This window comes from Apteryx rowi, unplaced genomic scaffold (assembly GCF_003343035.1).
Source record: "Apteryx rowi isolate R43461 unplaced genomic scaffold, aptRow1 scaffold_242, whole genome shotgun sequence".
NCBI classification, from domain to species: domain Eukaryota; kingdom Metazoa; phylum Chordata; class Aves; order Apterygiformes; family Apterygidae; genus Apteryx; species Apteryx rowi.
Genome location: NW_020448775.1, coordinates 1,146,052 through 1,170,368, shown reverse-complemented (window position 1 = coordinate 1,170,368; position 24,317 = coordinate 1,146,052). Strand labels below are relative to the sequence as shown.

At 41.8% G+C, this 24,317-nt stretch overlaps 2 protein-coding genes across 6 annotated transcripts in view; one reads left to right on the top strand and one right to left on the bottom strand.

Moving 5' to 3' along the window:
* LOC112966437 (propionyl-CoA carboxylase alpha chain, mitochondrial-like) overlaps positions 1-4,202 on the top strand; it is a 166,344-nt gene extending 162,142 nt beyond the window's left edge. The window contains exons 12-13 of the mRNA XM_026066540.1: positions 296-373; positions 3,968-4,202. Coding sequence (XP_025922325.1) covers positions 296-373; positions 3,968-4,036 — 147 coding nt within the window. The 3' untranslated portion in view covers positions 4,037-4,202. The remainder of the gene's footprint in view (positions 1-295; positions 374-3,967) is intronic.
* Positions 4,203-6,570: 2,368 nt separating this feature from the next.
* Positions 6,571-24,317, bottom strand: part of GGACT (gamma-glutamylamine cyclotransferase) — a 37,144-nt gene continuing 19,397 nt past the window's right edge. For 2 of the 5 annotated variants that reach the window (XM_026066541.1, XM_026066545.1), the window contains one exon: positions 6,571-7,862. In XM_026066541.1, the coding sequence (XP_025922326.1) occupies positions 7,384-7,862 (479 nt within the window). In that variant the 3' untranslated portion in view covers positions 6,571-7,383. Of the gene's footprint in view, positions 7,863-9,048; positions 9,214-9,760; positions 10,173-24,317 lie in introns of those variants that run through there. The other 3 variants (XM_026066544.1, XM_026066543.1, XM_026066542.1) reach the window with 3 other exon arrangements.

Below are 24,317 nucleotides of genomic sequence, written 5' to 3'. Positions count from 1 at the left end.
AAAGCTGGAGCTGAGTAGATGGGATAGGAGGGGAGAGGAACTTCTCAGGTGTGGYTGGGGGGATATTTTTAAGTAGGTGATTCCTTTTCCCTATTTTACCTTCAGTTTGTCAAAGGCAACTATGATGCTGAGATTTGTGCYGTGATTGTCTGTAGCTGGCTTACTTTACATGTGCCATAAAAGTCTGTTTATAGTATTTAATGAAATAATCCCTTTATTCTACAGAAAAAAATCATATACACTTAACACATTTTAAATCCTCTGTCCTCATTTTGTACTGCTTTAATTTTATCAGGTTTCAGAAGGTCAAGAGATTTGTGTAATTGAAGCAATGAAAATGCAGAACAGTATGCCTGCTGCTAAAACAGGCAAGGTAAGCTACCTTGGGTCACTTAAAACCATATGCAACTTGTCAAATGGGATAGAATTTAAAAAGGAAAAAAGGAAGATTCTGGTTGTTAAGGAATTAAGTGTGATTTTTATAAGTCTTCCAAAGTGAGGTGCCTTTAATTTTTAACTTTTACATCTGCTGTGAATGCTGTTAAGTAGTTCCAAGTCTTAGATAGCACAGCGGGAAATAGTTTTACTGGCTTCAGAAATTTTTGTAACTCTTTTTCTCTGAAATGATTTGTTTTCTGTGATGCTACAATGCCAAGTTGAATTGAAAGCCTGAAGACATTGCAGCCCATTTCTCCAAACTCCATATTTTCAGAGAGCAACTGAAGAAGAGAGATCTCTATGCCAGTTAATTCATTACTGGCAGATAATTTGCCATTATAAAAACACTCAGAGCAAGGCATAGAAAGTGTTTCTGCAGGAAGATGAGAAGAGCAATTTTTTGAATATTGTGAATGTTAAATACGAAGAAGCCTAGCTCTGCAAATGCATTAAGCTTTGCAAGACTGCACTGTGATAGCTTGCTGCAAGGGATCAGCATTGCATCCCCTGGGCTGGGTGCTGTCCTCCTGCGGTGCAGGGTGCACTGTAACCAGCACTGAGCAGGGAAGTGGTTACACTTCTGACAAGGGCATGCCTTAAATCCCATCTGTTTGGGGGACTGTCAGCCCCCAAGTCAGGGCCTCAGGGCTTTCCTGTGCCAGATTATAATTCACAGCCTTGAACCATCGCCTCAAATAGGGACMCAGCTCCTCCTCTTCAAAGGAAGAGCAGAGTCCCTGTTGAGGAGTCATCAGTTGGGGTCATTGCCAAAGATACGGATTATATATTCTCCTCTCTCTCTTGCTTTTCCTAGTGTGTCTGGCTGGGGACCGAACACTCTGCTCTCACTGAAGCACCATTTTGCTAAAAAACAGTGTGAGATTCATTAGCCCGGAGGGAGGCAGCAAGGAGCCAAACTCGCTAGGACTAGGTTAGTCCTTGGCAAGATTTGCTGAGATCTGAAGATCGGTCTCTATGCCAAGGACTGTTTGTGTGTTTACAAGAAAGGATTATTTGTCACAGTACTGAAATCGTCATTGAGGCTGGGACTCAGGGCTTGCCTCTTCCAGTGCATCTAGTGCAAAACTGGGTCTTGAGGAAAAACAATATCTCAGAGAGAGAAAGAACATCATACCTTCTCCTGTTGCTGTAACATTGACACTTTATTATTTTCCTCCATGCATTAATTCCTTTATAATTTATTTTCTCACTTGATTAATATTTGCTAGCATTTGTTTATTTTTGTCTTTGCTTGTTTTTTTTYCCCTAACCTCCTTATTGCTGCTCTATGCATTCACTGTTTTTAACTAGCCAGTATTTGTAATTAAAATGCCAGTGCCCCCCCCCCTTTTCTTATACCTTAACCTTCCCTTTCCCACCAAGGTGTACTGCAGCTCATGAGCCTGTTCCTTTGAATCCTGCTTGCTCTTTCCAAATGATAAATATCTCCCGCTCCTTTCATAGAGATGCCACATAAAAAAACACATTTGCCTTAGATGGTGCTTCTATTAATCCTTCAAAGCAGTTTTTGAATGGTGCACAGGCCTGTCAGAGGGCCTGATGTGTGCCTTACGATGTCTCCAGTTTGATAATAAGCAGATGTGACTTTTTAGAAATTTAAGAATTTAAAAAAGCAAAATAGTTTTGGGGTGGGTAGAAATTAATCCACTGATAAGCAGAAGTCATCCCTTTCTGCATTACAAAGTTATGGCTCCCAGTGCTAATATAACCTGACTCCTCCAGAGGGATGGGATGTTTGGCACTGGCTGCTGGTCCATGATTTTATGCTTTGAAGCTATGTTTTGTAACTCGGGTCATTTGTCTTCAGCTGGAAGACGTTCCATTTTCATCTCCCCTCTGAATTCCTTTTCTGCATCAAACCCCATCTTCCTATTTGTAATTGTGAGAGAAGAAGTGCCTTGTTTTTATCTGCTTTGAATTTACTCCAGTTGCAGATRGTTTAAAAATGAGTGAAAGATGGAGAGCAACTTGACTGCCTCCTTGCTCTTAGGGGACAGCTGGACATGGGTCAGAAAGAGGAGCTGGCCACACTGGCTGCCAGTACATTTCAAAAATCACTGGGGAGTTTAAAACACTGGTGAGGTACAATGTTTGCTAAACTGTGGCTTTGTATAAAAAGAAAGGAAAGGAGTGTTTTTCACACTGCTTTCATCTCAAAARCTTGAGAGTTAGGAATCTGGTGGGCTGCAAAGACACTGACTTAGAAATAAAGCTCTTTTTTTTTTTGTACTTCAAACTTGTGTTTTTGCCAGTGTATTCAGCTTCATTTTCTTGACAACACTATGAATATGTCTGTGCCACAGAGCCAGTTATGCTTACTGCTCACGTGGCTTTAGCCTATCATCTAGCTCAGGGATGGGCAATAGTGTAGCCTTAGTAGCCTGGTAGTTAGGGTTGGCTGCAGATTGCCCTTAGGAGCCTAAGTTGACATTTGGATGCCTAAACTGAGGTAACTGCTGAACATGGTTTTAACTTTTTGGGTATGTTTATATGAGCTTTGGGTTGCACTGCAAGCAAACTCTAATGCAGAGTTTCGGCTATTATTTTCTGGAGCTTCATATGCTAAAAAGGACTTCTTTACATATTACAGCCTTTTATAGAGGAAATGTGGGGCAAGTATTTGTTTTTAAAATTCAGGAGGCTTTCTGTGAGTATAGAATTCATCTACAGATGCAGTTGTGTTTATTTATTTGTCAGTTATAGCCCTTTGCCAATCTCATCACTGTTTTGTTTTACTAAGTATTCATTAGGAAGAACTATGGCCCATGATGTTCCAAATTATTCTTCTTCATGTCACTCTGTGAGAGAGTTAGTTAAGGTATTATGGCTGCCATGTGCAGAAACTGTCACCTTATTTCTGTATTGTCAATGACACTGATTCAAATCTGAATTCGGATCCTTTAATTTCAGCTGTATGGGGATTGAGGGAAACCCAGCTTTCCTGCTGCAATGCCAAAATTCAGCTATATTTAAAACATACAGTATATTTAAAATGTAAAATATATATTTAACATGCAAGAAATACTGGGATTTTCATTGGCCATTTCTTTGAAAAGTACAAGTGTGAATGTTCAGTACTCAGACTGCCCTCTAAAAGATTTAAGATTTTAGTAGTAAGTGAGTGACAGGGCAAACAGGTAGAAGAAAGGTGCTTTTTAACTTTTAAAAGCACTGCCTCAAATCTGATGTTCAGACCTTCAAGCACCAAAATCATGGGGAAAACCAGCAAGTGGTAGTTGCCTATACACCTTGGTGGAGCTGGGCATGATTTGCTCCACTCTGGAGCCAGCTGTGGCATCTCCATCCTTGGGGATGCCCCAAACTCGGCTGCCCTGAGCAGGGGGCAGGCTGCCACCACTGCAGGCCCCTTGCAGTGTTGTATAGCGGTCATTTATCCTGTGTGTGCCTTGTACATGCAGACATGATACCATAGATATGCAACATCAGCCAAAACGTGTATTTATGCTATTGAAGATGGTTTGAAATTATTTCTATTTCTGTGCCATAGGTAAAAGCTGTGCACTGCAAAGTTGGTGATACTGTTGGAGAAGGAGATCTGCTGGTGGAACTGGAATGAAATGTTGCCTTCACACTGCTGAATGAGCTAAACCTTTATTTCCAGCCATAGTGTAAAATTAAGGCAATACAACACAGAAGATGGACAGTCCTGAGCACAAGATTTTATACGGTCATATTTATTGTGTCAGTGGTTAAGACAGCAAACACAGATGTTAAACCTTGGCAACAGATCCCAGATTTTTACTTTAGAAATACTTGTACATAACCTTTGTAATTCTCCTGTGATTTTTCCAGAGCAAATAAAATCAATAAAAATACTATTATTTCTGCTTTAAAACAGGAAAAGCCTCTTTTTAAAAAAGAAAACACAACCAAGCCCCAAATATGATTGATCTTCATCCATGGTAATATCATTGGTTTGAGACACCAGCCAAGTTGTACAGAACGGACAGTAAGAGTGAAAAATTAACCACTGCATGAACTGAGCAGTTTTCCTTTGCTCTGTGTAAGCACTGAACAATTACTGCCAAGGGCTTGAATGCTCGTTGGATTTATTGTAATGTTTTAAAACCTTTGTATGGGCTGGATTTAAATTGCTGCTTAGTAATTTTCTTTCCCTTGATTACTAGATGCAAGCTCTTCCTTAAGTAGCTTGCGCAGTCCTTGAATCCCCTTAACCGCCCCAAAATATTGCTAGCACACACCCACATAAAAGATGAGTTGCCAGTCCATTCTTAGGCTGTAAAACTATATAGATGTGTATATATATATATTTTTTTCTATTTCTTTAACCTTTTATATTTCCATAACTTTTTATTTCAGTTAGTTTTGGTTCCTACAAAGATGAAAGACCCATCATGTCTCTCTTATACCCTTGTGCAGGGTACTACAGCACCAGGCTGGCTAGTGATGTTGGTCACTTTGAACCACGATTAAAAAAAATCTAAATCCGCCCAGAATCATCCCACAGACAGTCATTGTTTGCCATATGCCAATGTCCAATTTCTTTATCCAGACTCTTAACACTCCCTTTGACCTAATGAATAGAAAATTGGTAGATACTACCTGGAAAGTAACCATATTCCACATTAAATTCTTCCTAGCTGGGCTTGGCTCTCCAGCTTTAGGCTCCTGGCAGAGGTTCCCAGGGACGGTTGTTATTTTAGATAGGTAGATACCTTTCCCTGGATCCTCTGAGCCCTTATTAGCTGAGGATGTGGTTAGAACAGATAAATGGCGCTTTTTTTTTTTTTCTTTTCTTTTTTCCTCTGAGGAGCTTGTTGCCACGGGATGTTGTGGCATGTCCTGCTAAACCTGGCTGCCTAATTCTGTAGCAAGTCAGCCTTCCTGCTTTGCCTGTACTGCTACCTCAGGGAGGAGGGGGGCTTGCTAGCATTTTCTCACCTGGGATCTGCAGGGTCACACTAATTCCTGGAAAAAAAAACAACCTCTCTCCAGCCAGAGACACCAGGACCCTTCACCAGAAGGTGAAGGGTGGCAGTGGGGAGAAGCCATGGCAGGGGTGGTGACTCGTTTTCAACCAGAGAGGTTCCTTGTGTTTGAAACAGTTGTTATTATTCCATGTTATTAGCGACGTCAATGATTAAATCACGTGGCCAAGGAGGGGAGTAATGTTGTAYGGGCATCTACTGTCTTAATTAGCTTACAAAAACCATCAAAATGAATAAGTAGAGTGTTTTGGTAGTACCTGACTGCCAGGAAAATTAATGCTTTTGCAGTTAGAGAAACTGAGGCAGAGACCCTGCAGACATTACCATGAATTTCCTTAATGCCCTCTTGCAACTTTTAAAAGGAACACATTTCAGATTCTGCAGCTTGCCCTAAAACTTTAAAAGTAGGATACTTCGCTCATATTTTTTTACCTTATTATTTTTTTTAATTGTTTAATTGGCTTACCACAGAAAAATCAGCCTTCTGTCTTTTTTCCCCTAAGTGAGATGCAGTAGTGCCTGTTACGAGCAAGTTGAGGTTGCCACCCTACCCTCAATCACTGCGCTGATCTCCCCTGGGCATCACAGAGCTACTGCTGAGGAAGCAGGAGGACATCATTGGTTTTAACCGTATCCTTAGTACCTTTAATTGTACTTTAGCTCACTCCATGGAGCACATTCCATATCCTTGCCCCCTCGGCAGCTTTGTATATTGTATGATACATATGTACCAAACATGCAGTTGATGGAAAATATAAGGCATAGTAGGGTAGCAGAAGAAAACCATGATTTTCCCAGATAGATAGTGCAGAGACAAGCAGGGGTGGTGGGGGTCCAAGGGAAGAGTCTTCTTTCTGTAGTTTTTTTTTGTTTGCTTTAAATATTGCAATAATCTTTATAAAAATTATCCAGAGGACCTGTATTAAGTATATAAAAATCTCCCCCCCCCCCCATAGGAAATTTAGTTTGCATATGGTTGCAAGTTCTGCACTAAAGTGCTTGGCTAAAAGTCACCTTGATAATAAGCGCTCACAACAGCTGCATCTGGTGCAGTGCAGTAGGCAGCTAAAATCAGGTCTGCTTTTTCTTTTTTTTTCTTTTTTTTTTCTTTTTCTTTTTTTTTTTTTTTTTTTTGTTCCCCAAGTCCCACAGTTACTCAGTGAACTGTAAAGGTAGCTAGAGTGCTACGATGCTAAATTAAAAATATGATTTTAAATGTAATTCTCTTATATTATGAATATTTCTTCAAAGCACCTTAGAAAACTAAAAATGTTTTAAAAATAGTCATCTCTTCAGAATAATGTTGCAACATAGAGTAAGAAAGAAGAGTCTTTTCTCTCCACTATTTCTACAGTGATTTCAGATTTTTCGTGAAGCGCATAATATCTATGCAGTCATTTCTCCTCAAGAGACATTTGCTTGCCCCTGTTTACATTCAGTAACCTAATAAACACTATAACAAGTCAATATTAAATGTGAGGTCTGTTTTACTTTGTTTTCAGACGTGATTTTTAATCAGTTCTAGCTATTAGTGCAATAGTATTATTGTTCCACCCACCTTGGAGAACACGCACAAAAATTTACCAATTCAGGTCAAAAATCAGCCAGTTCAACTGCCTTTCATTTACCTCAGTCATTTACTGAGGCAAGGGGAGGGGAGTGGAGGAAAAAACCTAACCCCCAAAACTGGTGTGCACAGATCCAGTTATTCTACTTGTCAAGCAAAACCAGTTACTCACATGAGGTTAGTGGGCTAGCAGCATTTTTACAAGTTTGGGGTGAGTTCCAGTTSCTAGGGCTAGGATACCTTAACGTTAGACTCGATACTTTTGTGTTCAGAAGGTTACAAAAGAGCGTGCGTTTTAACCAAAAGGCATTACGGATTTCCCGGAGGGGCTGCCGATGGACATGTGCTTGRTGCTCCGTCTTCTCCTTGCCGCGTGCTCTCCCGCATCTAATCCCGACTCTCCCGTAGCACGTAGGAAAGGCCATGTTTCCCCGAGGAATCGTAATTGTCATAGTAGGGGAGATGCACCCACTCGGGCTGGTAGGTGGTTGTGCTGTACACGAAGCACTCCATGACGCGGCACGCGGCCGGCCTCTCACCAGGCGCGCTGCTCTTCCCTTCCCACTCCACCACCTCGATGCTCATGGGGGTGCGCTGATACATGTCTGGGCAGCCTTCGAATTCATCRAGGAACTGCAGCATCTGGTCGTCGACAGAATAAATCTCTCCRGCCACGTGGTGTCCCGTGCCCGGGATGTTCAGCATGTAAGGAATGTTGTATTTTCCAGCGATCACCAGCGGGTACTTCTCCACGGTGCGGCCCCGTCCTTGGAATTTCGCGACGCCCTTGGCSGTGTTGAGCATGTGCCGGTAGTTGGGCTGGCCCTGCTTAAGCGTGCCGTACACGAAGACACGAGCCATCGCACCTGCAAGGGGGCAGAGGGGCAAAAAGGCACACGTTACAGGCGACTGTGCTGGCTAATGTGCTGAGCCGACAGTTCACCGCGGACTGGAGAAAGGCTCACGTGCGCACAAACCCATCCCCTACATGCAGAACTGGAAGGGCATGTGCAAAGGTAGTCTCACAGTTCTACACCTTGTTTAAAAATCATACTAAATTTGAGTATCTTTTAAAACTATTGCTTAAAAAGCTGTAAGGAGACATCAGGGGAAAGTCATTCCTGTAATTCTTTGCTGTAATCAAATTATATCCCATTGTTTCTCTACAGCATCTGCATTAGCCAGTGCATCTCTGAGCTTGATTAAAACTAGAGCTTTTCTTGAGTTTCTCTTTCTCATGATTATAGGAGCCCTGCTGCAGTTAGCGTGGCATCGTGCTTAGTGACAAACCAGAAGCAATCCAGGGAGCTGTCCCAGTGATGGAAACAAGCTCCAATTAGCACATCCGCTATGGAAAAAAACAAATTAAAAAAAAAATCATAGTTCAGTTTAGTTAAGCAGAAAATTTACTATGTTGGTCTACTGCATTTATGGTTTGACTAGCCCTACCAAGTCTAGTTATTGCAATTTGCAGGAGTGGAGCCACGGAGGTATTTTATTTTTTATTTTCTTCCTTTGGAGTTTTTTTTTTTTTTTTTTTTTTACAGTCTGACCTGATGTATTTGGTCAAGCACCAGCCCGGGAGCACCCAGTGTTGCAGCCTTGTGGCTGCTGTCCAACACAATTTGGGACAAGGCCCTAGTTACCTCCCTCTTCTGCTCATGGTCTCCTATCGCCGTAGCAGTATTCAATGTTTGAGAAACCACATTTTAATCAATAACAGAAAGAGCTTGATTTCAGTTTGGAAGTTTGAGCGTCTAGTTGCTTCATGGTATAATAAAGCACAGTAGCATTAATCCTTCAAAAGCAGATTAAAGCATTCAAACTTCCAGTCACATTATGATGCACGATAGCAGCACTTGAATGTGAATATTTTTTCATATAACAGTACAGCTTGGTCACAATGTTTAAAAAAAAAAAGAGAGGAGAAAAAAAAAAAAAAAGCAAGAAACATGATGCTTGTAGCTGCAGCAAGCTAACTAGGTATAAACTGGGACATCACCAAGACAGAGGAACTGTCATTAAGAGGAATGAAAAGGCTTTGCACCAGACCTTAAAAAACAAACGCTGTGCTGCAAAATGAGGTAGGCTAGGACGCTTAGCCCGAAGTTGAGTCGGTCGATGGAAGAGGCCGAGGGGTTGGAGGTCCCCGGGGCTGACTCGYGGCTGCTGAGAAGTAAAGCCAAATATCAGCTTCGTGTGGGCCTGGGGGGAAGAGGTGGGGGCGGCCAACAGGACTCGCATCCAAACCAAGTCTGTGCTATTTGAAAGCTGCCATCACAAGCACAAGGACACATTTGTCCTACTTATTCAGGGGAAAAAAACAGTTCTCTTCCCTGCTTTTAATAACTCTTAGCTGACAAACCTAATTTACAGAGCCGAAAAGGCCAGACGACAGGGTCTTTGGGAGCACGCTCACCCTTCTTGTCTGAGCCAGCGGGACGGGACAAATATGACTTCCATTTATCTCAGGGAGGAGGGGGATCCTGTATTTCAGTGTTAACAAAATCGAAACTGTGTGTGTTGGCAGCCAATGCCCAGTAAAATACAGCTCTTCAGGTCGTCGTCAAACACCTGAAAGTCACGTTCCGCTAAACCACTTGGGCCCAGAGTAGCCTCTTTACACACGCGTGAGCCACCTCTTGGAAGCAAACGGACCACGGACAATTGTGTTTTAATTGTGAGCACAAAACACTCAATATGGGTTTATATGGCAGAAAAGGGTTGCTTTACTAAAAGACGGGAAGAAAAAAAAAAAAAGTACCTTCCTCGTTCCTCGGTTATTTTTCACGCTACCCCCTGCTCATCCCCCATGGTTTCTGTGTAACGAAAGCAGTTTTGCATTGCTTGATGGTTTTCCCGAGGTTGCCGCCCATCCCTAAGCTGTTCAGAGACCGTCTCAGTTTCACCCCAYGCAGCAGTTTGGCAGCTAATTGCCAGCCACTGAGCATCGGAGGAGCACGTGCAACTGCCTTCGGAGAGAGGGTTATTAAATGGCATTCGGAGAGTTTGAGAAAGCCTTAAAAACAGAGTGGAAGTAGAAAATTAACAAGTTCTCTGCTAATTGCTCTTATTTCAGTAAACTCTTAGATCAGCTAGACTATCCAAAAGGGTACATTACTGATCAGGATTTCCCCCTTGGTGAAATGAACAACTTGCCTCTGCAACATAAAACAGTTTTCCAAGCAGAAATGGTGTATGCCTTTATTTACTGGCAAACAGCTTTCACTTAAGGAAAAAGACCACACTGATGTTTTTCTCTATTTTATTAGATATACTTCAGCATAATTTATCCTTCGTGACATAAATGAGTTTTTTGGATGCAGCTCATTCCCTCACAATGAAAAGAACATTAATATTCAGTTGGTCTGACTCCCTTTTATAAGAAAAATCATTACCTTTCAGACTGTGTTTGAATAACAAACACAGATCCTTCAGGAAGAAACTTGTCCCAGTGGGGATTGAGAAAGGATCAGAGTTAAGCACTGAAACATGCAATTAATTCCCATTAGGGGATTAGGGCACTCGTGTTCACTTTGAATCAGAAAAATGAATTGTGAATTAAATTGTTCACAACCAAGAGGTTACTTGTCAGAGTTAATAAGTTAAAAAATAAAAAGGGAAACCTAAAACACACGTAAAAAGCTCAAAAGCAAGTGGTGCATCTGTAAGAAAAGATATGCTTCATTTCCATTAAACAAAAGATTTATCCCTACTGTATATCTGAAGATAAGCTTTGGAAAATTTTTGAGGGAAAAGTGTTACAACTACTGAAATTGCCAAAAATTAAGTACACGGTTCTTATTGCACAGTATCTGGCTATTTGGAAACATTTGATTAATACCGATTTAAAGAAATACATAGGTCACACAACCACAGATCCTGCACAGTTAAAAAAAAAAAAATGCTAACCAAGATTTGGATAGGTGTTTTTGTTTTAACATTTAAGTAAATGAATTCACCAAGCAGTATAACTGGAAATCAAGTAGGAATCTGATGTTTCAAACACTGTTTAAGCATAAACAGTGTCTTACAAGCCTGCGATTTGCAGTACTTCAAAAGTTGTGATTTAAAAAAAAAGACTAGCTGTTAAACTTCCCCTTATAACTGCACGGTAACTTCCTTCTACAGCCGCTCTTATCATTCACCCAGGATAAACTGAATACACGGACTTTTTGTTTTGTTAAAAAACAAAACCAAACCCACGGACACTACAGCCTCAGCTGAGAAGTGACTGAAATAAATTTGATAAAAAACATTTTCTGAATGTACGGGCCTATAAACACAATTTATACAATTTTCTATGTAATAAAGCCAATCTTCTGTGTGTTGCATATTGCACTCTAGAAAACCGGTTATACATATTAGCATAATTTGTAGCATTCACATACTGCATGCTTTAAAACCATTTTCAGCCACCTTGTGGCAGGACAGTAAAGAGCAGAATTTAATTTTCAGGTCTTCATTTCAAAGGCTTTCCCTGTGCAGCTGCAAACAGCTCCTGACAGCACGGCATCCCTTGACTGAGTAATCAACAACGACACCCAGAAGTTGCTTTCTCTCATTTAATCCACTGTGACACCTCATACCTATACTAAACTGCCTTACAGGGGGGAAGGAAAAAAAATAAAGATCATCAGACTCTATATTGTGTATTAGCTGCCAGGACAAAACAAACCCACTGAAAAGGTACTTTCATGAAATATTCATACCATGATCATTAAAATTTAATGACGTGGGGAAACGCGAGTGAAATCGGTATGTCGTCTCTTCAAACTATTTTTTTTTAACTATGAAAAATGACCTGTCCAACCCGCTGGTGGAAGCTCTTGCTAGTCACTTGGTTACGCAAGGTTTAAGACGAGAAAACACAACAACTACTTTAGGATCAGGGAGCGAGAAGGGGCTGCTGGGTTAAAGTACGCTCCGGCTGCGAACGACGCCGGGCAGCAGCCCAGGCCGGTGTCGGGGATGAGCAGCCACAAGGTTTAACCGCTGCCTTCGCGGCCGCCCTCGTCTAACGACAGCGTTTCTGCGTGGCGCTTTATTTTTTTTAATTTTTTTCCTTGCTATCCAATGATTCAAATACTGCGAGAAAGCGATGGCCAGGAGACCAACTGCTAAAYGCTGCCTTCGTCAACGCATAATTGCGGATTAAACTAAACTGTCCCGATGAGGCTCTTTGTTCCCAGGTCGTGCCCAAAGCCAGGCCACTGCCTCGTTTCCCCAACAGCAGCAGCGTCGACAATAAACAGCCTTTTCTTAAAAAAACAAAAACAACCCCCCCCCCCAAACTGTGATTCAGACAATTATTGGATCCTACCGGCTTCTTTTAAAAATGAAATACGAAATAGTACGTGTATTATGCCGGCCCCAGGGATGTTTATGATTGCAGTAACAGTGGTTTTGGGTTTTATTTTGTGGAAACATTTTCTTGCGGCTCAGAAAGTATCCATTTCTCTCCCTCTCTCTATACAGTAACATTATTTTCCCTTGAGAAAAATTCTCAGTGTTGGCTCAGTGACCAGATATAGTTACACATTAATTCTTCAGAAGTTTCTTAAAACTGTAGGAAACAGGTGAAAAAACAAAATGCCTTGAACTTTAAACTTGAGCTCAGGCTGTTTGAATGAAGTGAGTTTTAAGGTCACCCGTCACTCAATGCTAACTTTCAAGAGGGACTCGCATGCCAGGGAGGACTCAGGGGACCGCATCCTGTTGGCTCTTTGATGCTTTCATTTTGTTACTCGCTATTTTCTTAACAGCGCAGACAAGGGCTTCCTGCTCGGGCCGACCCCTTTCCAACCTCGCCGAATACCTCGGAAAAGTTGATGGCGAGACACCTTTCTTGCATTAACCGCAGCGGCACCGCTGAAACGATGGCTCCTTTGAAATCGGGAGGTTACGGGCCCCACTCAGCGGTCGCTCGCGCAGCAGCGATGAAGCACCGGCTTGTGAGAACAAACAGGCGTGTTATAGTAACCCGCGCCACCACCGGGCACTACCTGGGACGGCACTTAACCTGCTTCGCAGATACTTCTCCTTTTGCCCCTGGATAGTTTATATCACAAAACTGACAAATATGCCTGCGCTTAAGCTTGAGTGCCTTGAACATATTTCTTACTCGGGGCCGGAGATGGGAAGTCTTCCCTTCCTTTAGCATCACTGCTAAAGTCCCCAGCACTAATTTGGCATCAGGGCAAATGTGTGTTTTTTATCTGTTTGAAACTGTTTTAAATCATGATCAATTCTGTTGTGTTGAGAAACTTCGTTAGATTAATTTTTATTGTCACCAAAGAGATTTCTATTCCCAGAGGGCATACTGCTGTGAGCAGTTACAGAGGGCTCCAAACGACAACCAAATAAAATCACCGCTCACAAAAATATGTCGGGGTGTGCGGCACAAACATGCGAGGTGTATTTTTAGACTCTGATTAACGTACTAAAGCTCTAGACGATGCAGAGACAGGAGGGGATGCAAGTACATCGGGAGGACAAGAAAAGGAGGAAAGTCGATGGATGTGGCAAATCCGGTTCTGACCAAAACAAAAAAATCCCCCCAAACTGAAACAAAAACGCAACTCTCCCTCCCCAAAGCAAAAAAAAAAAACCCGAACCAAAAAACCTTACCCAAAGAAAAACAGTCAAAAAAAAAAAAGCAGGATTGCTTTGCACAGGTAAGGTGCTACACTGCAACGCTGTGGCAGTTTACCATGCAGAGAGGATGGGGAACAAGCATCTAAAGCACTTCTGAGCAAAAGGACCCAGCTGAATATGACTGACAGTGACATGCCATGAAGGTAACTTTTACACAAGCATATAAATAGCTTTACAGAATACATGAAGAAATTTTTCTAATAACATCTCAGAATATTGTATCAAGTTTTTGATACCGCATTTTGAAAACATATGGACTGCAAAGGTAGTTAGGAAGAGCTCAGGGAGAGCACTGAGAAAAGAAGTCTACAAATATTATTTTGGGGCACAGACTGAACAAGTGGAGCCTAAGAAGGAGCTGATGAGATGGGGCATAATTACCTAAAACTATAGGTGAAAGTTTCAAAGAACGGACAACTGGTTCTCTGCGTACATACCAGCCAGAACAAACAGCAGGCCAAAATGCCAGCGCAAAATAACCAAGTTAGTTCAGAAAAGCTTCCTAATGATAAAAGCAGTAAGGATGCAAGAATGACCATTGTAAGTCACAGCAAAGATGCTTCCAGCCCAGCATCCTCCATCTGACAGTAGCCTATTGCAGACACCAAGGGAAGAGCACAAGAACAGGGCAAGAAGACAGTGGCRCCTTTCCGGAAGTCAAGTCCAGAGGTTTTCTGAGCTTGAGGCAATGATTTAGTAGCGCATAAAGGATTTTTCCTCCTGTGAACTGGCTCGATCTCTTTCTGAGCCCCCATGAGCATCCAGAGCCCACAGTAAAGGTGGCCGCAGTCCCACAGCTAACCTGCACGTGTGTGCGCGAGACCGAAATCACTTTTTGGGTTTTCCTTGCCACCTGCCAGCTTCACCTGAGGCCCGTTCTTCCGAGTCAAAGAGACTGATGCACCTTCTCCACACCTCCTGCTGTTTTTTAGCTCTCGCTCTCTTCTAGGCTGAAAAATTCATGTGTATTTAACAAAACAGAAAACACTCCTTAGCTTTGATCACTGTTGTGACCCTTTCCTCTAACTTTCCTAGTTCTGTTATAGTTTTCTGAGACTGGGGAAACAGAATTGCAATATTCTAGAGTGGATAAACCATGGATTTATACAGTGACATAAATCACGTTTCCTGTTTTGCTCACATTCCTTTCCCACTGATGCCTAACATTCAGCCTTTTTGACTGCTGTTGAGCAATGGGCTGCAATTTTGGAAGAACTCTATGATACCTCAACATCTTATTCTTCACTGGAAGTACTGAAAAATAGGTATTTATCCAAACTCTCATGGATAATACCCTTAATCCTGCCTTAGGGTAAGCTCACAGACTAGACAACTTCTCAAAATCCCATTCAGCATTATGCCCTTACGGTGTCATTTCAAGTACGGGATGCTTGACTTAAATGACATATGGAGCAATATCTCATCTCTGCACCTTTAGATGCTTAAACTCTTATATCTACACAAAAAGAAAGAAAAAAATTAAATGCCGGACTGCCATTACAGAAAAACGTAGGAAACAACTTTCGGCAGTGCACCCCCCTTGTGCTAGCGCTGCTCCCAGTACAGTTTCAAATACTACTGTGAATTTGAAGCGGTTTCTGTCATTGACATGCAGAGCATACCGCATTGTTTCAAATGCCGACATCCTGAAACCCAGAATACAGTCTGAAGCTTGGAAACAGTTTTCCCAGCAAGGTCAGCACACTGATTTACATGCCAATACCCACAATGTTCAGTTAGCTATTTTGTATCGAGAGTCGCATCTTAGCCTGTGAAACAGAGCAAACTGCCCAAGTACCTAAGCCTGGGAACAAACATATTTTTCCTGCACTGAAAAGATGGTGAGAGAGGGAAATGGAAGGGAGAAAAGACCAGGGTTGTCCTAGACGGCTGCACAAGGTACATTGCCACAAAGCAGCGCTGGAAGGGGATCGGAAAACCCCTGTGCAATAATAATTTCCTGCTTTATGGGGAGCGGAGGGACGCCCAGGTCACAGCGTGGCAAAACTCCCTCTTCAGAAATGTCACTCCTCTCTCCCCTCCCTGCGGGACGGGGACTTAAGCGGGACAGGAGGCACCGAAAAACCAGCCGGCAATAGCAGCCCCTTGCTCTCGCCAAGGCAAAAGCCAGGCAAAGGCACCGGCGGCTGGCCCAGGTGAGGTGTAATGACGCCGTGAGGCCATTTTAACCTCGTTAAAACCAAAACTGAAGCGCACGAGTTACGAGATTGAAATCTGCTCCACTAATGAACCGGAAATAAAATCTGGGTATAAATCTAGGAATACTGCATATATATATAAACCTAGGAACTTTTTTTTTCTGAAAATCACCCACATACACCAGCGCAGACCGGCTACCGAAACACAATCCCTTAAAGAATCTGGCAGAAATGAAGCATCAGAAAACCCTGACAAACTGTTTTTTCAGTCTATGGTTCCTTGGGAAACTATAGGCTGCTTTTAAGGGCCAAGGAAAAGAACTGCATATACATTTTATATATAGAAAATTTCTATACAAAGCCATGCTTCTCTTGGAAACTGTTAGTGACCCACAAAAAAAAGGAAAGAGAGAAAGATTAAAAACAGCTGTACTGGAGGAACCACTAGATTTAAATGCAACCGCTATTTTAAATATCCAGCAAGGATTCTCCCTAGAGAGGGCTGACAGTGTGGGATGGGGTCAAGCACGTTMCTTCTTAAGCAGGGTCATATGAATTTTGTCGGCGTCTGAAAGGGTGGTGGATAATAATGGTATACATATAGTCATAAAAGATGTATTAACATTAATGCTTTTTATTTGTATGTAGGCCACTAGGTAGCAGCGGAGGAAGGAGAAGCCCTTCTTGACACTTGGAGGACCACCGATGAGGTTACTATGAGTGGACAAAATGAAATCTGGAGTATTCAAATAATAATAAAACAATATTGTAAAAATATTGGTTTGCTCCTATAGTTCTGAAGGAAGGCAAACCACTAATCTGGAGATAGCCACTGGCTGAACACTCCCAAATGTGAACGGCTCACCAAATTTTACCAACAGATCCTCATTCTGCAGATAACACAGAAATATTTTCCTTTCACTTTACTCAATTTATTCAGGTCAGGAGCAATTTCTTTAAAGCTAAGAAATTGACTATGAGGTTTTATTTTATTTTAAAGGGAAGCTTCTTCCATCCTTTCAATCTAATAATCAAATTTGTGTAAAAGCATAATTTTTTACATCTCGAGATACTGGTAACAAAACAAATCAGCTCAATTCACTAACGGCAGTTATCTTATTTGCCTAATTAATTAAATTTCTATGCAAGCCTTATTTTGATAAACTATGCATATCAGGTAGTTTTATTTAATAAAAAGACCTTTTGCTTTCTGTTTTTGTAGTGAATTTCAGCTTGCAGCTTGGTTTAAAAAAAAAAAAAAATCAAGAAGAAACATCCAATCTACATCTCAGCAACAAACCTATTTTACCATTTCCTAATATAATAAAAGGCAAAAATCCAGAACAAAACAAAACCCCACATCAAAACTACAAAGAACCACACACAGATGTATATAATTACTTCAGTCCCACTGAAGCATATCACTTCTATTTAGAGATTAGCACCAAGTTTAGTATAAAAAAGATACAAAGTCACAGATCATTATGAAAAGCAAAAGTAAAAAGTTCTTTTCAGTTTCCCAGACTTGATGTTTATTCACCAAGAAAGACATGCAAAATCCTGCAATGAAATCTGAAACAAACCTAATCTCCTTCTTCATCAGTTGGGAAAGCATCCTTATCTCCAAGCAGATACCTTTATTGCTCTACTACATTCTGCACAGAGGAAACAAATACACACTCCTGGGGCATCTGAAAAAGCCTGAAATGGCTCTCAGAAAGGCACTAGAGCAGTTGCTTTCAGATCCAGAAGGCACACTGACTAGAATCTCAAATATTCTCCTGCTTGGTAGGATCAAAAAAACCCGAGATGTGAAATTCCCAATTTGTTTGCTTGTGTCCTATAAGAATGTGTTGAATGAAATCTAATCCCTTCAGGTGAGGAGTGTTTCGGTCTCTGATGCAGAAATAGGTGTTTCGTAGGCTGATGTAAAATTTAACGAAGGTCTACATTTACTGAGAGATGAAGAGAAACAGCTACAAAAGCCCTTAAAACTCTTCTGGAACTACAAAAGGCTCACGAGAAATGCTGATAGAAATAATTACCCAACACTGCGCTCCTACCTAGAAATACTTTTGCAGTTCTTATCTGAAGGCAAAAAGAGCTATTTTAGTTTTACTATGGCATTATTCTATTTCTATTATTCTAATTGAAGGTCTCCTTGCCACTGTGCAGGATCCCTGGAATGAAGCCGTAAATCAAATGCATCTTAAACCAGAGTCCTAGCTGTAATAGAAAAATATTATATAATATTAATCTGAATTATATACACATATGAGACAATTATTTCCAAATAAAATATTTAAATAAATGAAAATAGCTTTATACATGCTCTGAAGACTCTTTTCAGTGACCTTTGAAAGGGAATCTCTGTTACTAACTTGATAAAGGAAGGAGAACAAAATCAAGTATTGGAAATAAATGAGAAGTGGAATAATATGCAATGTGGTTTTGAATGTAAAAAAGCCACAGTAATGTCATTAGAAGAATCTGCTTCCTCCTTAGACAAGGATAACACAATAGGCTTAATATATTTAAAGTAAAACATTTTATATAATATGCAATGAAATTATTATCTCCAGAGGAAGTGACAGGAAAGAATCATATATGAATAAGCAGTTAATTAAGGGAAGATTATAATAGGCTATATTCAAATGGAAGTAATCAGGATGGACAGAAGTTACTGGTCTCATTCCTCAGGGATCAATGCTACTTTATTTATTAGTGACCCTGATAAAGCAAGTAGTTGCGTGCCTATCCAATCTGTGCCTGCTATATACTGAGGAGGACTGGTTCACGCTACAGACATACAAGATAGCCCTATTGAAATAAGGTGGCTTTTAAAGACACAAGGTGAAGAAACATATGCTTAGGAACCACTGACAAGAACTTCTGATAGAAACTGAGGACTCATCAGTTGGAGGCAAACACAGAAGACACTCTGGGTATTTTGCTCAATCAATTAGCGAAAGAAGCCAAGCTTTGGGCCAGGGGAAAGAGCACTCAAAAGGAACCACTTATGTTTCGCAGTCTCAGAAATTCACATGCTCATTTTCCAATCATTCCTGTTCATCATGAACACCCCAGTTCTCACACGAATGAGCACACAGCGGTTGAAAGTAAACAGCTGTATCATGCCCAGGATATAGTCCTCGTCAGCCACATCAGACATTTGTAAAAGCCACCAATGTGACATAGCTGCAATAAGCAGCACAGCCACAAGTATTTCAAGGAAGCATTGGAAGCATCACAAAAAGTAGGTAAAAATCTCATTTAGAAAGCTGCCTGCTAGTGACCTGATCTATACTCAGAAACTTCAGTGAAAATCACAAGGGCAGAGACAGACTAGTAGGTTTTTCATTTCCTTGGATCATTCTATTTTAGGAGAGTTAAAAAACAAAATGAAACAAAAAGAAAAGAAAAGCCCCAAAGAGCTGAAATGGTTTAGACTTGCAAATAAGGTCTGAAACTATTATTCTTTATACATATATTCTTTATGCAGTTGCGTGAGTTGTGTTATTTTAGGGTAGACAGCTATTACTTCTTTTTCTACAGTTGTGGGTGCCTGTATTTAATGATTTGAAGAAGATACTATGTGCCCCAAAGCAAGCTTCTTTTTTCCAAAACATCACCAGGTAGTCTTCTGAAGGATTTTACTTTTGCAAACCAGGTGGTCTCTGTCCATAATATGTTCCTCTATTATGGCAGCAAAAAGTAGCTGAAAAATTTTTCCTTTTTGCTAAAAAAGAAGCATTCCTGCCTCCAGTTCACAGAGGCTGTGAATAAATCTTCACAAAAATCTTCAAAGTTACTTCAGGTGCACATCACAACATACTGGCTTGCCTTTGAGGCATTCAAATATCTAGGAGGTGTCCTGCTACACCCATTCTTCAGATCTAGTCTTTTGTGTTTGGGAAAGAGACACAGGGGGGCAGACAAGAAAATACCAAAGTCTAAAAGACTGGAACACGTTCTGAATGTCTCAGGCAAGATCTTAAGATGTTGCCAAGTTACGACTGGAGCAGATCACAAGCAAAGGTGACTAAGTCTCAAATGTAAATTAGCAGATCCTCAGACCAGCTTTAACTTCTCCTGCTCACAGTAGCCTCCTTGCACACCCCAAATATGGGACAAAATTGTTAGTAAGGAGCACTGCAAACCTGGCTACTTTAGTAGGCAAAAGAGTAGACCAAAGTGGATGCATGTATTTTCTCAATCATGAAAAGGGTAACTGCCAAATTAGTATCCACTGCCTATGCCATGGGACCTGAGACAGAGTGAAAACAGAAACACTATATCCATCCTTTCCCAGGGCTCAGCTCTGGAAATAAGACAACACTTGTTATCTGCTGCAACAGGCTTTATTTTATTTCCCTGCTTCATTGGGATTACAGCTTTTAAAAGAGGTACCAAGTACTCAGTAGTATGTAGAGTATCTTCCCATTCATTTCCTCATATACTTTTCAATTTCAATGTCATTGAACTAAGGATGGGATGGATGGGAAGAGCAAGTCAGAAGACTTTATCCTTCCAAATGAAAAGCTTCTGATTGCAAATGGATCTACAGACATTTTCTGGGTTCACTTCTGGTGATGCCTACTTTTATCACTCTGTGAAACACAGGCAACCCATGTGGCCAAGTCCCTTTGTTCCTGATCTCCTTCCCTCAGTTTACAAGAATTGATGCTTGACTTCAGCCAAAGTGGTAGTAATTTCATAGTACAGTCTCACCTGAGATGCAAATGGGTTTTTGGGGGGTGGAGGACTGGGGGTGGTTTGTTTTTTTTAAAGGAAAGCCACCTGCTGATGTTCCCCATCATTCCCACCTTCACTAGAACTGTGCCAGTGTGGATGGTTACTGTAGGCAACGTAGCCATTCACAATGAGAAATTTTTTTCTACAAGCTTAACAAAAAAGTAAACATTTCTAAAATTCTGAATGAAATCTCAGATTCTGCAGAATCTTACTCAGCAACAGAAGTTCAATTAATTCACTAAGAAATCAGAACCTGGCTCAGAAAGCAGGTAACAGCTACTGTAATAGTGTGAGTATACCTTATGTCACATTAACCAGGAAAGGGTTTAAAAGTCTATCACACTGAAGTCTGCCCCAAAGGGCCCATCATAAACATTAAACTTACAGACAAGAAAAAATAAAATCAGACTAAAAAGACAATGTGTCTTGCAACGTACACTTGCATTTCATTCGGAGCCAAGAAGGGTGACTTTGCATTTTCTGCCCCACTTTACAGACAGATGGCTAGGTCTCCCAAAAGCCATCCTAACTCCTTCGCATGTTCTGGCAGAAAGCTCCCTTGCATGCTCTAGCATCAATACACCAAGACCATAATTCCCATACGCATTCAACCCCTTTAACAACTTGGACTTTGATCGTTTTCTTCCTTCAGAAAAGGAAAACAAACAAACAAACAAAAATTTCCTAAGAGCTTTTCTCAAAGTCTTAAAATTTGACATCCATCTACCCCTCTTCATCAGAAGCTTGTCTCCAGCAAGCTATGTTCTAACAACCTCTCTAAGAGAGCTTGAGAAGTGAAAACTATTGCTCCTCCCTACCATTATCTGGCCTGACCCCAGGAATAGGTTTCCAGAGGCCCTTCGGGGCACTGGACAGTCAGAGGACTAAAACGAAATGGTGTACAAGTTGACAATACATGGGCACAGCTACGAATGGGCACAATACATAGTCAATGCCAGAGTGTCAAAACCATGTTACAACCAGATCAAAGCCACTCTATAAAGGAAAACCCAACTGGACTTGAGGCAGGATTGGCTCCAGGTGCCAAAAGTCACCCACATTTAATAAGTAATTGTTCAACAGCAACATTTTTAGTATTCATTAATTTCCAGTCTTCAGAACTCAACAGCAACAAGGATGAAGACAAGGCTATGGAGGTGGTCATATTATCCGAAGCAAAGACCTAATCACCCTGGACACTCAGTTACTAACAACAAATTGGAAAAAGCCTCTCATTTTAATCCTCATTGCCCTAAAGGAGAGCAAACTTTGGCCTCTTCAAGGACCTACTTGGAGGAATCCCATGCGTTAGGGCCATAGAAGGAAGAGGGGTCCAAGAAAGCTGGTTAATATTCAAGCATCACTTCCTCCAAGCTCAAGAGCGGTGAATGCCTATGAGTAGGAAGTCAAGCAAAGGAGGTAGGAGACCTGCATGGATGAGCAAGGAGCTCCTGGCAAAACTCAACCAGAAGAAGGAAGCATACAGAARGTGGAAAGGGGRACAGGCCACTTGGGAGGAATATAGGAACATTGTCAGAGTATGCAGGGATGCGACGAGGAAGGCTAAGGCCCGTTTGGAATTAAATCTGGCAAGGRATGTCAAGGACAACAAGAAGGGCTTCTTCAAATACATCGGTAGCAAGAGGAAGACTAGGGAAAATGTGGGCCCACTGCTGAATGGGACAGGGACCCTGGTGACGAAGGATGCAGAGAAGGCAGAGTTACTGAATGCCTTCTTTGCCTCACTCTTTACTGCTAAGAGCAGCCCTCAGGAATCCCAGACCCTAATGACCAGGGAGAAAGTCTGGAGAAAGGAAGACTTTCCCTTGGTCAAGGAGGATTGGGTTAGAGATCATTTAGGAATACTTGACACCCACAAATCCATGGGCCCTGATGGGATGCACCCATAAGTGCTGAGGGAGCAGGCAGACCTCATTGCTAGGCCACTCTCCATCATCTTTGAAAAGACGTGAAGAACAGGAGAGGTGCCTGAAGACTGGAAGAAAGCCAATGTCACCCCAGTCTTCAAAAAGGGCAAGGAGGAGGACCCAGGGAACTACAGGCCGGTCAGCCTCACCTGCATCCCTGGAAAGGTGATGGAGCAGCTCCTCCTGGAGGCCATCTCTAAGCATATGGAGGAAAAGAAGGCGATCAGGAGTAGTCAGCATGGCTTCACCAAGGGGAAATCATGCTTAACCAATCTGATAGCCTTCTACAATGGGATGACTGGCTGGGTAGATGAGGGGAGCGCAGTGCATGTTGTCTACCTTGACTTCAGCAAGGCTTTCAACACTGTCTCCCATAACATCCTCATAGGCAAGCTCAGGAAGTGTGGGCTAGATGAGTGGACAGTGAGGTGGATTGAGAACTGGCTGAATGGCAGAGCTCAGAGGGTTGTGATCAGCAGCGCAGAGTCTAATTGGAGGCCTGTAGCTAGCGGTGTCCCCCAGGGGTCAGTACCGCATCCAGTATTGTTCAACTTCTTCATCAATGACCTGGATGAAGGGACAGAGTGCACCCTCAGCAAGTTTGCTGACGATACAAAACTGGGAGGAGTGGCTGATACACTTGAGGGCTGTGCTGCCATTCAGAGGGACTTGGACAGGCTGGAGAGGTGGGCGGAGAGGAACTGTATGAAGTTCAACAAAGGCAAGTGCAGAGTCCTGCACCTAGGGAGGAATAACCCCATGCATGAGTACAGGCTGAGGGCTGACCTGCTGGAAAGCAGCTCTGCAGAGAAGGACCTTGGGGTCCTGGTGGACACCAAGTTGACCATGAGGCAGCAATGTGCCCTTGTGACCAAGAAGGCCAATGGTATCCTGGGTGCATTAGGCAGAGTGTTGCCAGCAGGTGGAGGGAGGTGATCCTCCCCCTCTACTCAGCCCTGGTGAGGCCCCATCTGGAGTCCTGTGTCCAGTTCTGGGCTCCCCAGTACAAGAGAGACATGGCACTACTGGAGAGAGTCCAGCATAGGGCTCCAAAGATGATGAAGGGACTGGAGCATCTGTCATATGAGGAAAGGCTGAGAGAGCTGGGCCTGTTCAGCCTGGTGAAGAGGAGACTGAGGAGGGATCTTACCAATAAGTATCTGAAGGGAGGGTGTCAAGAGGATGGGGCCAGACTCTTCTCAGTGGTGCCCAGCCATAAGAGGTAATGGGCACAAACTGAAACACAGGATAGTACAGACCCAAGTCACCTGTTTGTCCAAACTGTCAGCATCTGCCAAAGAAAGAAAGTGCTGCCATTTATACATCCATCCTACTCTTTTAGTCTTTGGTCTCATGTGTCACCATCCAGTTTACTCAGTCTTTTCTATATGCAATCATATAATGTGCACAAATTAGAAGATAACTATGCTATTGTTCTGTGACTTCTAAATGATATATGTATGCTTGACAATAATTTTTTTCTTTTAGAAGGTTAGGAGAAAACCAGAAAGTTAGACTCTTAAAAAAAAAAAAAAAAGATAAAAAATAAAAATAGATTGCACAATATGCCAGAAAAGAATGGGTGACAACATACTCCTACTCTCAGCACAAATGATGGGCAGTGTATGAAACAGAACTAAACATTCCTCTATTAGCAACTCCCCCCTCCCCCCCCAATTTAAAGCAAATTTATAATGGTGTTCAAGATGATAATTTATTTTATTCTAAGACTAAACAGAATGGCCTCCTGCTAAAAACCATGGAGAAGTCGGCAGCAAGCTTTTACAAATGGACTGCTTCCACTGAGAGGTCTTGGCTCATA